Here is a 17,132-nt window from a genome sequence, read left to right on the forward strand (position 1 = left end):
ACAGATCTAGTATCAACACTGTGTGTGTGTGTGTGTGTGTGTGTGTGTGTGTGTGTGTGTGTGTGTGTGTGTGTGTGTGTGTGTGTGTGTGTGTGTGTGTGTGTGTGTGTGTGTGTGTGTGTGTGTGTGTGTGTGTGTGTGTGTGTGTGTGTTATTATTACGACTTTAATAATAATGTGGGGGGGGACCTAAGGGGTGGACTTCGGTGTGGTGAAGAGTAGAAACTGCATACTGTAGTTGATGGTGAAAGATCTTACTGCACTCAAACGGAGGTTGGCTGTGCAACAATCAGTCTGAACGAGAGAATGACAATTGTAGATTGTGTTGGGGGGGGGGGGGGGTTGTGTGCGCCACGGAATGTGATGATTTGATTGGCTGTGCATGCGGAATGTGTTGATGTATGATGATAAGAGCGCCCCTCACTTCACACGAGTGTGATTTGTCGTGCCTGAATATGCAATACAAGGGGAAGCTGCAGTGAATGTGTATTTATTTAATTTTCAATTTAATTACAAGTGTTAATGTTCCATGAAAAGTGCTACACAAGACAACACAGAATCGCATATTGCATTCAAGCTTTGGTGCAAGCCATATATGATTTCATTATTCCACTGCTTCGTGTAGTTCTATGTATTGAGCAGTGAGGGCCGCTATTGACCAGTGTGTATGAGATTTCGAACAGATTTACAACAGTGCCTCCTTCCAACATTTCGATATAATGCAAGGGGAATGAAAAAAGAGTGGACGCAGAATCCGTGTGACAGAGCAAACGGAGACAATGGCGATTGATGAGTAATCTTCCAACGCTGTGGAATAATACCTTTGCTTAAAACATATTTCATTTTGGGGATCATTCTTGTTCTTCTTGTGGATTACAATTTTCTTAAAATGGCGCAGGAGCAAATATCAGACAGAACAATGAGATGGCAAGTACTGTTACTTGCCTCGGCTTTTATTCTTGATTCAGTGCTCGGGCAGGTCAGCTACTCCATTCCTGAGGAATTGGAAAAGGGGTCTTTAGTTGGCAACATCGCTCAGGATTTAGGCATAGATGTGAAAAGGCTCAAATCTGGCAAAACTCGTATACATTCGGGAGACAGTGGAGAATATATCGAGCTGAATAAAGACAGGGGAGTCCTCCTCATCAAAGAGAGAATAGACAGAGAGACGTTGTGCGGCGAAACAACGCCTTGTGCTTTACATTTCCAGATTATTTTGGAAAGTCCAATGGAAATGTTCCGCATAACAGTAGAAATCACGGACATAAATGACAATTCTCCCAGCTTTGCCTCAAATGAGAAGCGCTTCGAAATCAGTGAATCCGCTGTCATTGGTTCAAAATTTGTGTTAGAGAAAGCGGTCGACCCCGATATTGGTTTGAATGGTCTTCAAAGCTATTCACTTAAACCAACAGAAAACTTCGTATTGAAATTAGAGAACCAGGCAGATGGAAGTAAAAAAGTAGAAATCATATTACAGAAATCTCTAGATCGAGAAAGCCAGGAGCAGATATCATTGTTATTGACTGCTCTGGATGGAGGGGAGCCGCAGATGTCGGGGACAATGCAGATATATGTAACTGTTTTAGATGCAAATGATAATGCTCCAGTTTTCACAAAACCTGTCTACAAGGCAGCAGTAACCGAAAATTCACCGAAGGGAACTCGAGTTGCTACGGTTAGTGCATCAGACAAAGACAAAGGCCAAAACGGAGAATTATCGTATATAATTACCAAAAGCAATCATCGTTTATCTGAACTGTTTCAGATCGATAGAAAAAGTGGGGAGGTCATCTTGGTTGGTGACATAGATTTTGAAAAGGCAAAGCATTATCAGGTAGATATAGAAGCTATTGACAATGGAGGACTGTCTGATTCTGGTAAGATAATTGTTGATGTGATTGACATAAATGATAACAGTCCAAATGTAAATGTACTCTCCAAATCTGATAACGTACCTGAAGACTCCCCTCCAAATACCGTAATAGCTATGTTAAGTGTAAATGACAGAGATTCAGGGCAAAATGGACAAGTGACGTGTGGTATAAATGACGATATTCCGTTTAAAATTGAGTCAACGTTAAATGGATTTTATAGTTTAGTTACAGAGACGGCTTTGGACAGAGAGATCGCTTCACATTATAATATCAGTGTGACGTGTATTGATGGGGGCGTGTCCTCGCTCTCCACTAGTGTCACGCTCACTTTACATATATCTGACGTAAATGACAACGCCCCAGCTTTCGAGAAAACATCATATGATGCATACATGGTAGAAAATAACACACCAGGACTCTCTATATTCACAGTAAAAGCAATAGACGCTGACTGGAACCAGAATGCCCGCGTTTCTTACATGCTGGAGGACTCCTCTGTTAATGGAGTGCCTGTCTCCTCATATGTGTCTGTGAGTGCCGATAGTGGAGTCATACATGCAGTGCGTTCTTTTGATTACGAGCAAATCAAAGATTTTCAGTTCTGTGTTAAAGCTCAGGATGGAGGCTCTCCTCCACTCAGTAGTAATGTGACTGTGAAAATACTGATCCAGGACCAGAATGACAACGCCCCTCAGGTCCTTTACCCAGTCCAAAGTGGTAGCTCTCTGGTGGCTGAAATGGTGCCTCGTTCAGCAGATGTGGGCTATCTTGTCACTAAAGTGGTGGCTGTTGATGTGGACTCTGGACAGAATGCCTGGCTCTCATACAAATTGCAGAAAACCACAGACAGGGCGCTGTTTGAAGTGGGATTACAGAATGGAGAAATAAGAACCATCCGTCAAGTCACTGATAAAGATGTTGTGAAACAAAGACTGACTGTTGTGGTGGAGGACAACGGACAGCCCTCTCGTTCAGCTACAGTCAATGTTAACGTGGCGGTGGCTGACAGCTTCCCTGAAGTTCTCTCAGAGTTCACTGACTTTACACATGACAAAGAGTACAATGACAATCTGACGGTTTACTTAGTCTTGGCGTTGGCGGTAGTTTCTTTTTTGTTTATCACGTGTCTAGTTGTTATTATATCAGTGAAAATATACAGATGGAGACAGTCCCGCCTCTATCATTCCAGTCTCCCAGTGATTCCATATTATCCACCACGTTATTCAGACACGTTGGGGACAGGCACTCTCCCTCATGTGTACAATTACGAGGTGTGCAGGACGACTGACTCCAGAAAGAGTGACTGTAAGTTTGACAGAACTGGTAGTCAGAACATAATGATAATTGACCCCAGTTCAGGGACCATGCAACGGATACAGAGTGAAAAAAGCATCCTGGATGAACCAGACTCTCCATTAGAGGTTAGTGCCTAATACACATTGTTGAATCTCACTTTATGGACACTTTCATTTTCGCTATTATTCTCAAACTGATTGATAGTTTGAGAACTATATCAGTTATATATATATATATATATATATATATATATATATATATATATATGGTACATATATTACAAGGCGTATAACTTGAAGTTAGAGCTTTTGTGCACAACTGTGCAGCTTTTAGCCATGGTGCCTATATGAATTGTGTTGGATGTGATATATTATGATGATCCCTCAAAACAAGTTATCATAGGATTTTAAACGGGATAATAATATCAAAGGGGGGGGGGGAACGTGCGTGCATGTAGCCTATAATAATTATGCCTAGCCTCGTGTAACATTTTAACCGTTTCATATAGCAATTGAATGTGCAACAATTACATGTGCCTATTCCAGCACCATGGACAGCGCAACGGCATGCTCTAGTCAGTGTTCTGTAGTTCAAGTTGTAGAACAGACAGGGCCGCTGTTGGTCAATGGGTTTCTGTCTTGTGTATTAGGCTATCATTTGCATTGGTGCCTCCCCTTAACTCGGCCTATTGAAGAGAGATATAGAGCTATATACAAAGACAGTAGTCTTGGTGAAACAGAACGCTACACGCAAGGGACACTAAAGGGACTTAATTTGCTCTGGAATTCCGGATTATGATTGCAATTCATCAGGCGGATAAGGGAATATTTTTGTTTCTGGAAGGAAATTTGCCTCTTGCACAGCAGCGCAGATAGCCACACGGAACAATGGAACGGCAAGTAGGCCTACTGCAGTTTATCTTTATGCTTTCTCTCAGTTCAGTGCTCGGGCAGGTCAGTTACTCTATTCCTGAGGAAATGGCAACCGGCTCTCTAGTCGGCAATATAGCACAGGATTTAGGTTTGGATGTGAAAAGATTAAAGTCGGGGAAAGCCCGTATCTATACAGGAGACAGCGCAGAATACGTCGAGCTGAATAAAGACAGAGGAGTCCTCCTGATAAAGGAGAGAATAGACAGAGAGGCTTTGTGCGGTGAGACGACGCCCTGCGCATTACATTTTCAAATGATTCTGGAAAATCCAATGGAATTTTACACCGTTACTATCGAAATTACCGACATAAATGATAACCCTCCAACATTCGAGAGGGGCGAAATACAATACGAAATCAGCGAATCCGCCATTATTGGAGCACGATTTGTCATAGAGAGAGCAGTGGACGATGATGTTGGTGTCAATAGCATTCATAATTATAACCTCAAGCCCACTGATAACTTTTCTCTGAAAATCCCTGGCCGAGGGGAAAGCAGTAAAAACATCGAAATCGTATTAACTAAATCATTAGACAGAGAAAAAAAAGAACATATTTCACTTATTTTAATCGCTGTAGATGGCGGGGTACCACAGCTGTCTGGGACAATGCAGATTCTTGTTACTGTATTAGACGCGAATGACAATGCGCCTATCTGTGCACAACCGCTGTATAAGGCGAATGTGATGGAGAACGCACCTTTAGGAACTGTTTTGACTACAGTAAGTGCATCTGATGCTGACCAAGGCGCGAATGGGAGAGTAACATACTCCATTCCAAAGTCAGGATTGGCAAGTGCTTTCGATATTAATAGAGAAAACGGCGTGTTGACTTTGCAAGGGAGTGTCGACTATGAGAAAAGGAGAAGTTACGAAATCATCGTTAAAGCTAGTGACCAAGGAGGCCTCTCAGAATCCTGCAAGATTATCATAGAAGTGCTTGATGCAAACGACAACAAGCCTTCCATTAACATTATGTCTAGTTCAAACACTATATCTGAGGACGTGAAACCAGGAACGGTTGTTACTATGATGAATATCCAAGATCCAGATTCAAATGAAAATGGCAAAGTGCAATGCGGTTTAAATGAAGATATTCCTTTTACTATAAAGGCGTCGTCAAATAATTTCTTCACCGTATTGACGGATAGTGATTTAGATCGAGAGAGAGCAGCGGTTTATAATATCAGTGTCACGTGTTCTGATGGGGGAGTTCCCTCGTTGTCCACGACGGTAACTCTCGCCTTGCAGATCTCAGACGTGAATGACAATGCACCTGTATTCGAAAAGACCTCATATAAGGCCTACATTATAGAAAACAACACACCAGGCGTCTCTATATTTACAGTAAAAGCAATAGACGCTGACTGGAACCAGAATGCCCGTGTCTCTTACATCCTGGAGGACTCCTCTGTTAACGGAGTGGCGCCAGTCTCCTCATACGTGTCTGTTAGTGCTGATAGTGGAGTCATACATGCAGTGCGCTCATTTGACTACGAGCAGATCAAGGATTTCTATTTTTGTGTCAAAGCTCAGGATGGAGGCTCTCCTCCACTCAGTAGTAATGTGACTGTGAAAATACTGATCCAGGACCAGAATGACAACGCTCCTCAGGTTCTGTATCCAGTCCAGAGTGGTGTCTCTCTAATGGCCGAAATTATGCCACGTTCAGCAGATGTGGGCTATCTGGTCACTAAAGTGGTGGCCGTTGATGTGGACTCTGGACAGAATGCCTGGCTGTCATATAAATTGCAGAAAACCACAGACAGGGCGTTGTTTGAAGTGGGATTACAAAATGGAGAAATAAGAACCATCCGTCAAGTTACTGATAAAGATGTTGTGAAACAAAGGCTAACTGTTATAGTGGAGGACAACGGACAGCCCTCTCGTTCAGCTACAGTCAATGTGAACGTGGCGGTGGCTGACAGCTTCCCCGAAATTTTGTCAGAATTCACTGACTTTACACACGACAAGGAGTACAATGACAACCTGACATTTTTCTTAGTGTTGGCTTTGGCTGTAGTTTCCTTTCTCTTCATGACGTGTTTAGTGGTTATTATATCAGTGAAAATATACAGATGGAGACAGTCCCGCCTCTATCATTCCAGTCTCCCAGTGATTCCATATTATCCACCACGTTACTCAGACACTTTGGGAACAGGGACTCTCCCTCATGTGTACAATTACGAGGTGTGCAGGACAACTGACTCCAGAAAGAGTGACTATAAGTTCGGCAGAGCTGATAGTCAGAACATTCTGATCATGGACCCCAGCTCTACAGGGACAATGCAGAGAATACAGCATGAAAAGAACATCCTAGATGAACCAGACTCTCCACTAGAGGTTTGAATGTTACAATAATATTTTTTTGTTATATGGGCACGATTGATCTGTGGGAGTAGAGGAGCATATCACAAGCACTGTCTTTTTCCTTTATTTTTTCTTAAATGCTGTTTCAGCACCATGGATAGCTACACTATGCTGCGGTTTGCTTTGCTTTTGGCTTTGTCCGTTTTGTGGTTCTATAATCAGTCACTCTAGTCTAAAGAGTCTCTCTTACTACCTTGCAATTTATATCAATTGTAGGAGCGCAGTCTTTGGTTTAATGAAAAAACGGCATTTGGCATTTATAGCAAGTTAATTATCCCTGTGGTTTTCATGATTATGGTTCATGTAATGCATTTTCCCTTCCTGGTGATGTGTTTTGTTCATGCAGTTTCTTTCTCTGAACTCAACGGGCCGCTATTGGATAGGGTGTTTGAGTTAGAATGTGGCAGAACCTCCCATATTTATTTGATGTATGGACAAAACATTATATAGACGAAGACCGCACCGTTAGAAGCCAGTAAGCTATAGAGAACATATATACCAAGCGTTTTTTTCCCGTTTGTTTGGCACGTGTGGATTACATCCATGATCCTGATACATTTTTAATTAATTTTGGGTGGAATATTATTTGTGAAACGGATAATACGTCTGTTCTGACGAAAGTGAAATGTCGGAGGAGACAATGACACGGCAAGTACTGTTGTTTATCTCGGTCCTCTATCTCAGTTCAGTGCTCGGACAGATCAGCTACTCCATTCCTGAGGAAATGGCGAAAGGCTCTTTAGTCGGTAATATAGCGCAGGATTTAGGTTTAGACGCTAGGCGACTATTATCACGCAAAGCTCGTATTTTTACAGGAGATAGTGCAGAATACATCGAGTTAAATAAACAAAGAGGAGTCATCCTCATTAAAGAAAAAATAGATCGTGAATCGCTCTGCGGACAGACGACGCCTTGTGCTTTACATTTTCAGATCACTTTAGAAAACCCAATGGAATTATTTCCTATTACTCTTGAAATCACAGATATTAATGACAATACGCCCACTTTTAAAAATGACGAGAGAACATTTGAGATCAGTGAGAATGCGATAATCGGTTCTAAATTCATGTTGGAGAAAGCAGTTGATCTTGATATAGGACTGAATGGTCTTCAAAGCTATACACTCAAGCCGAGTGACAATTTTATACTTAAACTGCATAATCAATTTGATGGCAGTAAAAAGGTAGAAATGATTTTACAGAAACCGTTAGACCGAGAGAAACAAGAGCATATTTCGTTAATCTTAACGGCTGTGGATGGAGGAGAGCCTCAATTATCAGGAACAATGCAAATTCATGTTATACTGTTCTAGATGTAAATGATAACGCTCCGATTTTTACCAAACCAGTCTATAAGGCAAGCATCACTGAAAATGCTTTAAAGGGCACACTTATTACAAAAGTGAGTGCGTCTGATGCAGACAAAGGCTTGAATGGAGAGGTTACCTACGCCATCGGTGATAGCATGCATAGCGTTTCAAATCTTTTTCACATTACTGACGAGGGTGAGCTTATATTAAATGGTCCCATTGATTATGAAAAGGCTAAACATTATCAGATTGATATAGAGGCCACTGATCAAGGTGGATTCTCAGATTCGAGTAAAGTAATTATTGATATAATTGACGTAAATGACAACAGCCCGACCATCAATATGATTACAAAATCTGTTTCAGTACGAGAGGACTCTCCTCCAAATACAGTCGTAGCTATGATGAGTGTAAACGATCCTGATTCTGAAACTAACGGACAAGTCAACTGCATTATAAGTGAAAACATCCCATTTGCAATCAAATCTACATCTGGACATTTCTATAGCATTACAACAGAAGATGAATTGGACAGAGAGAGAGCTTCTGAGTATAATATCAGTGTGACGTGTTCTGATGAGGGAGTGCCGTCACTCTCGAGCAATGCCACTCTGACATTACAGATCTTAGATGTAAATGACAACGTGCCTGTCTTTGAGAAGACCTCATATGAGGCCTACATTGTAGAAAACAACACGCCAGGCTTCTCTATATTCACAGTGAAAGCTAGGGATGCTGATTGGAAACAGAATGCCCGTGTTTCATACATACTGGATGACTCCTCCGTCAATGGAGTGCCAGTCTCCTCATATGTGTCTGTTAGTGCTGATAGTGGAGTCATACATGCAGTGCGCTCTTTTGACTATGAGCAAATCAAGGATTTCCAGTTCCGTGTCAAAGCGCAAGATGGAGGCTCTCCTCCACTCAGTAGTAATGTGACAGTAAAAATGCTCATCGAGGACCAGAATGACAACGCTCCTCAGGTCCTTTACCCAGTGCAGACGGGCGGCTCTCTAGTGGCTGAAATGGTGCCTCGTTCAGCAGATGTGGGCTATCTGGTCACTAAAGTGGTGGCTGTTGATGTGGACTCTGGACAGAATGCCTGGCTCTCCTATAAACTGCAGAAGGCTACAGACAGGGCGCTGTTTGAAGTAGGATTACAGAATGGAGAAATAAGAACAATCCGTCAAGTGACTGATAAAGATGTTGTGAAACAAAGGCTGACTGTTATAGTGGAGGACAACGGACAACCCTCTAATTCAGCTACAGTCAATGTTAACGTGGCGGTGGCTGACAGCTTCCCTGACGTTCTCTCAGAGTTCACTGACTTTACACACGACAAGGAGTACAATGACAACCTGACGTTTTTCTTAGTCTTGGCTTTGGCTGTAGTTTCTTTTTTGTTTATCACGTGTCTAGTGGTCATTATATCATTGAAAATATACAGGTGGAGGCAGTCCCGCCTCTATCATTCCAGTCTCCCAGTGATTCCATATTATCCACCACGTTACTCAGACACATTGGGCTCAGGGACTCTACCTCATGTGTACAATTACGAGGTGTGCAGGACGACTGACTCCAGAAAGAGTGACTGTAAGTTCGGCAGAGCTGGTAGTCAGAACATATTGATCATGGACCCCAGTTCTACAGGGACGATGCAGAGGATACAGAGTGAAAAGAGCTTCCTGGATGAACCAGACTCTCCTCTAGAGGTTAGAATGTTACAATATGCATTTTAACTTTTTTGTCATATGTGCGTGCACGACTCAACCCCTGAGGTTATTCATTTTTGAATTATGAACATATAACAAACTCATGTCTTTTTTCTTGTTTTCCCCCTTTTCTTTCTTTTTCTTGGATTTTCTTTTTTTTATTGAATGGAAATGTAGTTTCAGCACCATGGACAGCTACACCATACACAGCAAGCCGCAGTGCCAGTAACTGCGGCTTGCAGCTTTGATTTTCCCTCTGTGATAGTGTTGTGCTAAACACACCCACTATATCTCTTACCACATTGCAAGTTATTTAATTTGTATAGTAGCGCAATCTTTGGCTTAATGACAAAACGGCATTTGCATTTATATCAAGTTAATTATCCGTGTGGTTTTCGTGGTATGGTGCATGCTAGTAAGGCTTGTTGATACACTTACTACGTTTATATAATTTCCCTTCCTGGTGATGTGATGTAATTTGCTCATGCAGTTTTCATTCTGAACTCAACGGGCCGCTATTGGACAGGGTGCTTGAGTAAGATTGTGGCAGAACCTCCCCTATTTAGTAGATGTACTGGATAAAACATTATACAGACGAAGACCGCACCATTAGCAGTACAGAGAACACATAGGCCTACATATACCAAGCATTTTCTATTTTTTGTTTGTTTGGCACGTGTGGACTGCATCCATGTATCTGATACATTTTTAATTCATATCGGAATATTCTTTGTAAAACGGATAATAGGTTTGATCTGACGAAAGGGAAATCTCGGAGGAAACAATGAGACGGCAAGTACTGTTGTTTATCTCGGTGCTCTCTCTCAGTTCAGTGCTCGGACAGATCAGTTACTCCATTCCTGAGGAAATGGCGAAAGGCTCTTTAGTCGGTAATATAGCGCAGGATTTAGGTTTAGATGCTAAAAGACTATCATCACGCAAAGCTCGTATTTTTACAGGAGATAGTGCAGAATACATCGAGCTAAATAAACAAAGGGGAGTCATCCTCATTAAAGAAAAAATAGATCGTGAATCGCTCTGCGGACAGACAACGCCTTGTGCTTTACATTTTCAAATCACTTTAGAGAACCCAATAGAATTATTCCCCATTACTCTTGAAATCACAGATGTCAATGACAATACGCCTGCGTTTAAAAATGACAAGAGAACATTTGAGATCAGTGAGATTGCTGTAATTGGTTCTAAATTCATGTTAGAGAAAGCAGTTGACTCTGATATAGGACTAAATGGTCTTCAAAGCTATACTCTCAAGCCGAGTGACAATTTTATTCTTAAACTGCATAATCAATTTGATGGCAGTAAAAAGGTAGAAATGATTTTACAGAAACCGTTAGACCGAGAGAAGCAAGAGCATATTTCGTTAATCTTAACGGCTGTGGATGGAGGAGAGCCTCAGTTATCAGGAACAATGCAAATTCATGTAACTGTTCTAGACGCTAATGATAACGCTCCGATTTTTACCAAACCCGTTTATAAGGCAAGCATCACTGAAAATTCTTTAAAGGGCACACTTATTACAAAGGTGAGTGCGTCTGATGCAGACAAAGGATCTAATGGAGAGGTTACCTACGCCATCGGTGATAGCATGCATAGCGTTTCAATGCTTTTTCACATTACTGACGAGGGTGAGCTTATATTAAATGGTCCTATTGATTATGAAAAGGCTAAACATTATCAGATTGATATAGAGGCCACTGATCAAGGTGGCCTCTCCGATTCTAGTAAAGTAATTATTGATATAATTGACATTAATGACAACAGCCCGACCATCAATATGATTACAAAATCTGTTTCAGTACGAGAGGACTCTCCTATAAATACAGTCGTAGCTGTGATGAGTATAAACGATCCTGATTCTGAAACTAACGGACAAGTCCACTGTATTATAAGTGAAAACATCCCATTTGCAATCAAATCTACATCTGGACATTTCTATAGCATAGTAACAGAAGATGAGTTGGACCGGGAGAGAGCTTCTGAATATAATATCACTGTGACGTGTTCTGATGAGGGAGGGCCCTCACTCTTCAGCAGTGTCACTCTAACCTTACAGATCTTAGATGTGAATGACAACGCGCCTGTCTTTGAGAAGACCTCATATGAGGCCTACATTGTAGAAAACAACACGCCAGGCTTCTCTATATTCACAATGAAAGCTAGAGATAATGACTGGAACCAGAATGCCCATGTTTCTTACATACTGGAGGATTTATCCGTCAACGGAGTGCCAGTTTCCTCATATGTGTCTGTTAGTGCTGATAGTGGAGTCATACATGCAGTGCGCTCTTTTGACTACGAGCAGATAAAAGATTTTCAGTTCCTTGTAAAAGCTCAGGATGGAGGCTCTCCTCCACTCAGTAATAATGTGACTGTGAAAATACTTATCCAGGATCAGAATGACAACGCTCCTCAGGTTCTGTATCCTGTCCAGAGTGGTGGTTCTCTGGTGGCTGAAATGGTGCCTCGTTCAGCAGATGTGGGCTATTTGGTCACTAAAGTGGTGGCTGTTGATGTGGACTCTGGACAGAATGCCTGGCTCTCCTATAAACTACAGAAAGCCACAGACAGGGCGCTGTTTGAAGTGGGATTACAGAATGGAGAAATAAGAACCATCCGTCAAGTCACTGATAAAGATGTTGTGAAACAAAGACTAACTGTTATAGTGGAGGACAACGGACAGCCCTCTCGTTCGGCTACAGTAAATGTTAACGTGGCGGTGGCTGACAGCTTCCCTGAAGTTCTGTCAGAGTTCACTGACTTTTCACACGATAAGGAGTACAATGACAACCTGACGTTTTTTTTAGTATTGGCGTTGGCTGTAGTTTCCTTTCTCTTCATCACGTGTTTAGTTGTTATTATATCAGTGAAAATATACAGATGGAGACAGTCCCGCCTCTATCATTCCAGTCTCCCAGTGATTCCATATTATCCACCACGTTACTCAGACACTTTGGGGTCAGGGACTCTCCCTCATGTGTACAATTACGAGGTGTGCAGGACGACTGATTCCAGAAGGAGTGACTGTAAGTTCGGCAGAGCTGGTAGTCAGAACATATTGATCATGGACCCCAGTTCTACAGGGACGATGCAGCGAATACAGACTGAAAAAAACATCCTGGATGAACCAGACTCTCCTCTAGAGGTTAGAACGTTAAACTGCACATCTTTCCTTAATTGTTGTGTGAGCATGTGAAATATCTAGACAATAATAGTTCAATATTGTGATCATATACCAGGCATAAAATGCCGGTCTTATTGTGTGTGTGTGTGTGTGTGTGTGTGTGTGTGTGTGTGTGTGTGTGTGTGTGTGTGTGTGTGTGTGTGTGTGTGTGTGTGTGTGTGTGTGTGTGTGTGTGTGTGTGTGTGTGTGTGCGTGTGCGTGTGCGTGCCAGAGAGACAGACATACTTGAATGAATTTGGCTGGATCTTTGAATGAAATGAGTGACGTCATATTACTAACGTCATGTCATATTATGTCCGAGATCCACTGGGAAGCCACACCTTTATTAGAACCCATCTTGTTGTACTTTTTTCCTAATGTCTATATTATTTGTTTAATTGTATTATGTCGTTAAGTGGAAATTGCGTTTCAGCACCATGGACAGCTAACAGGCTATAGTGTATGCAGGGGTGCTTTTCTTCTCACTCCACTTCTCTTTGACTCACGTTATCATACTCCCAATTCTCACCTTCATGCCTATTATTGCACATGCATTATTTGACATAATTGCATTCCAAGTATCCTTTCATAAATTAAAGGACCACTTTTCAACCTATCTTCATATAATTGGTCCTCACTAATGTTCATGATAAAATGCCACCCTTTTTTCTACTCTGTCTGTGTCTCCTGAGAGGGCTGTGGGCAGTTCAGAAACCCGTCCACCAGTGACATCGTTAGGCAGATGTTTTTTTTAAACAAACGATTTTTATTATCGTGAGAATGATGGCTTCCATTATCGCATTGCAACTTTTCAGGAATAGAACAACATGGTGCACGGGTTTCTGAACTGCCCACAGCCCTCTCAGGAGACAGACCGAGTAGAAAAAAAGGGTGGCATTTTATCATGACCATTAGTGAGGACCAATTATATAAAGACATTTTAAAAAGTGGTGAAGTGGTCCTTTAGTAATCTCGTGGTTGTGGTGCTGTGCATAATCAAAATGCACAATCAGTCACTAACAAACCATAAACGTTTATGAAACATTACATGTAGACTATGCTACATTTTATAAATCACAATTGTGTTATTTCATATTCTGAACTCAGCGGGCCGCTGTTGCCCAGCGTGTTTTAGTTAGAATAGATCTGTGGCAGAACCTCCTCCATGTAGTGATGTATCATGTATTGGACAGAAGTGTTGAAACAGACGAAGACCGCACCATCAGGGGTAGAGAAAACCATTCACGGATATGAGAAGTGCATGTTCTTTTGTTTGACACGTGTGGATTACATTCATATTCCTGATACATTTTAATCTTTATCTGGCGGGATATTCATTGTACAACGGATACTATACGTTTGTTCTGATGAAAGATGTATGACACGGAAACAATGAGACGGCAAGTACTGTTGTTCATCTCGGTCCTCTCTCTCAGTTCAGTGCTCGGACAGATCAGCTACTCCATTCCTGAGGAAATGGCGAAAGGCTCTTTAGTCGGTAATATAGCGCAGGATTTAGGTTTAGATGCTAGGCGACTATTATCACGCAAAGCTCGTATTCATACAGGGGATAGTGCAGAATACATCGAGCTAAATAAAGAAAGGGGAGTCCTCCTTATCAAAGAAAAAATAGATCGCGAAGCGCTTTGTGGACAGACAACGCCTTGCGCTTTACATTTTCAGATTACTTTAGAGAACCCAATGGAATTGTTTCCCATTACTCTTGAAATCACAGATGTTAATGACAATACTCCTGCGTTTAATAAGAATGAGAGACGATTTGAGATAGGCGAGAATGCTGTAATCGGTTCTAAATTCATGTTAGAGAAAGCAGTGGACTCTGATATAGGACTGAACGGTCTTCAAAGCTATACACTCAAGCCGAGTGACAATTTCATGCTTAAACTGCATAGTCAAGTTGATGGTAGTAAAAAGGTAGAAATGATTCTACAGAAACCGTTAGACCGAGAGAAGCAAGAGCATATTTCGTTAATATTAACGGCTGTGGATGGAGGGGAGCCTCAATTATCAGGAACAATGCAAATCCATGTTACTGTTCTGGACAATAATGATAACGCTCCGATTTTTACCAAACCAGTCTATAAGGCAAGCATCACTGAAAATTCTTTAAAGGGAACGCTTATTACAAAAGTAAGCGCGTCTGATGCAGACAAAGGGTCTAATGGGGAGGTTACCTACGCCATCGGCGATAGCATGCATAGCGTTTCAATGCTTTTTCACATTACTGACGAGGGTGAGCTTATATTAAATGGTCCCATTGATTATGAAAAGGCAAAAAATTATCAGATTGATATAGAGGCGACTGACCAAGATGGATTTTCAGATTCGAGTAAAGTAATGATTGAAGTAATTGACATAAATGACAACAGCCCGACCATCAATATGTTTTCAAAATCAGTGGCAATACAAGAAAACTCTCCTCCAAATACAGTGGTAGCTATAATGAGTGTAAGTGATCCTGATTCTGAAACTAACGGACAAGTCCATTGTGATATTAATGAAAACATTCCTTTTGCAATCAAATCGACATCTGGTAGTTTCTATAGTCTAGTGACTGATGGTGATTTGGACAGAGAGAGAGCCTCTGAGTATAACATCAGTGTGACGTGTTCTGATGAGGGTGTGCCCTCGCTCTCCAGCAGCGTCACTCTGACCTTACAGATCTCTGATGTAAATGACAACGCACCTGTCTTTGAAAAGACCTCATATGAGGCCTATTTGGTAGAAAATAACACACCAGGCCTCTCTGTATTCACAGTGAAAGCCGAAGACTCTGACTGGAACCAGAATTCCCGTGTTTCTTACATACTGCAGGACTCCTCTGTTAACGGGGTGCCCGTCTCCTCATTTGTGTCTGTTAGTGCTGATAGTGGAGTCATACATGCAGTGCGTTCTTTTGATTACGAGCAAATCAAGGATTTCCAGTTCTCTGTTAAAGCTCAGGACGGAGGCTCTCCTCCACTCAGTAGTAACGTGACTGTGAAAATACTTATCCAGGATCAGAATGACAACGCTCCTCAGGTGCTGTACCCAGTCCAGAGTGGGGGCTCTCTGGTGGCTGAAATGGTGCCTCGTTCAGCTGATGTGGGCTATCTGGTCACTAAAGTGGTGGCTGTTGATGTGGACTCTGGACAGAATGCTTGGCTCTCTTATAAATTGCAGAAAGCTACAGACAGGGCGCTTTTTGAAGTTGGATTACAGAATGGGGAAATAAGAACAATCCGTCAAGTCACTGATAAAGATGTTGTGAAACAAAAACTGACTGTTATAGTGGAGGACAACGGACAGCCCTCTCGTTCAGCTACAGTCAATGTTAACGTGGCGGTCGCTGACAGCTTCCCTGAAGTTCTCTCAGAGTTCACTGACTTTACACACGACAAGGAGTACAATGACAACTTGACGTTTTTCTTAGTCTTGGCTTTGGCTGTAGTTTCTTGTTTGTTTATTACGTGTCTGGTGGTCATTATATCAGTGAAAATATACAGGTGGAGACAGTCCCGCCTCTATCATTCCAGTCTCCCAGTAATTCCATATTATCCACCACGTTACTCTGACACTTTGGGGACAGGGACTCTTCCTCATGTGTACAATTACGAGGTGTGTAGGACGACTGACTCCAGAAAGAGTGACTGTAAGTTCGGCAGAGCTGGTAGTCAGAACATACTGATCATGGACCCCAGCTCTACAGGGACGATGCAAAGGATACAGACTGAAAAGAACATCCTGGATGAACCAGACTCTCCTCTAGAGGTTAGAACGTTAAACTGCACATCTTTTCTTGTTGTGTGAGCATGTGAAATATCTAGACAACAATAGTTCAATATTGTGATCATACCAGGCATGTGTGTGTGTGTGTGTGTGTGTGTGTGTGTGTGTGTGTGTGTGTGTGTGTGTGTGTGTGTGTGTGTGTGTGTGTGTGTGTGTGTGTGTGTGTGTGTGTGTGTGTGTGTGTGTGTGTGTGTGTGGGTGTGTGGGTGCGTGCGTGCGTGCGTGTGTGTGTTGAAGTCAAATACGAATGAATTTGGCTGGAACTGCCCGATAATGACATTAGTCACTCATGTTACGTCATAAACTGGTCATAACACGAGGTCCGAGATCCACTGGGAAGCCACGCCGTTATTTGAACCCATATTGTTGTATTTTATTCTACGGTATATTTAGTTATTGATTATATCATTTCGTTAAGTGTAAATCGTGTTTCAGCACCATGGACAGCTACACTATAGGCTAGTGTACTCTCGTATGCAGGCTGCTTTTCCTCTCGCTCCATCTCTCTTTGACTCACGTTATCGTACCCCCACTTCTCACCTTTATGCAAATGATTTCATTTTAAAATCACAGTCTTTGACATGGCATGTCCAAGTATCCTTTAATACATGAAGTAGGCCTATCCTCGTGGTTGTCTAGTATGATCAACATGTACACTCAAGCACTATAA

General features: G+C 41.9%; 4 protein-coding genes and 1 pseudogene across 6 annotated transcripts in view; 4 read left to right on the forward strand and 1 right to left on the reverse strand.

Annotated features, from left to right (window-relative positions):
* Positions 1 to 17,132, reverse strand: part of LOC310873755 (protein diaphanous homolog 1-like) — a gene marked incomplete at its 3' end in the record, with an annotated part of 344,698 nt that overhangs the window by 3,548 nt on the left and 324,018 nt on the right. The window lies entirely within an intron of this gene.
* The window catches only part of LOC310872942 (protocadherin gamma-C5-like), a gene marked incomplete at its 5' end in the record, with an annotated part of 105,676 nt that overhangs the window by 2,552 nt on the left and 85,992 nt on the right, over positions 1 to 17,132 (forward strand). The window contains one exon of one of the 2 annotated variants that reach the window (XM_083785156.1): positions 10,277 to 12,655. The exons of the other annotated variant lie outside the window; for it this stretch is intronic. Within the exon in view, the coding sequence (XP_083641282.1) occupies positions 10,277 to 12,655 (2,379 nt within the window). Of the gene's footprint in view, positions 1 to 10,276; positions 12,656 to 17,132 lie in introns of those variants that run through there. 2 annotated transcript variants of the gene reach the window in all.
* On the forward strand, positions 889 to 6,450 carry LOC310873276 (protocadherin beta-16-like; the record flags this gene model as incomplete). The annotated part of the gene is made up of 2 exons (XM_083785611.1): positions 889 to 1,534; positions 4,682 to 6,450. 2 exons carry the CDS (start codon positions 889 to 891, stop codon positions 6,448 to 6,450), a joined length of 2,415 nt encoding a protein of 804 aa, XP_083641737.1.
* Positions 7,097 to 9,519, forward strand: LOC310873278 (protocadherin beta-16-like; annotated as a pseudogene). Its single transcript has one exon. The product of its transcript is annotated as a protocadherin beta-16-like (transcript).
* On the forward strand, positions 14,066 to 16,483 carry LOC310873280 (protocadherin beta-16-like; the record flags this gene model as incomplete). The annotated part of the gene is made up of 1 exon (XM_083785617.1): positions 14,066 to 16,483. One exon carries the CDS (start codon positions 14,066 to 14,068, stop codon positions 16,481 to 16,483), a length of 2,418 nt encoding a protein of 805 aa, XP_083641743.1.

This window comes from Protomyctophum parallelum, assembly GCF_964188405.1.
Source record: "Protomyctophum parallelum genome assembly, chromosome: 16".
NCBI lineage: Eukaryota > Metazoa > Chordata > Actinopteri > Myctophiformes > Myctophidae > Protomyctophum > Protomyctophum parallelum.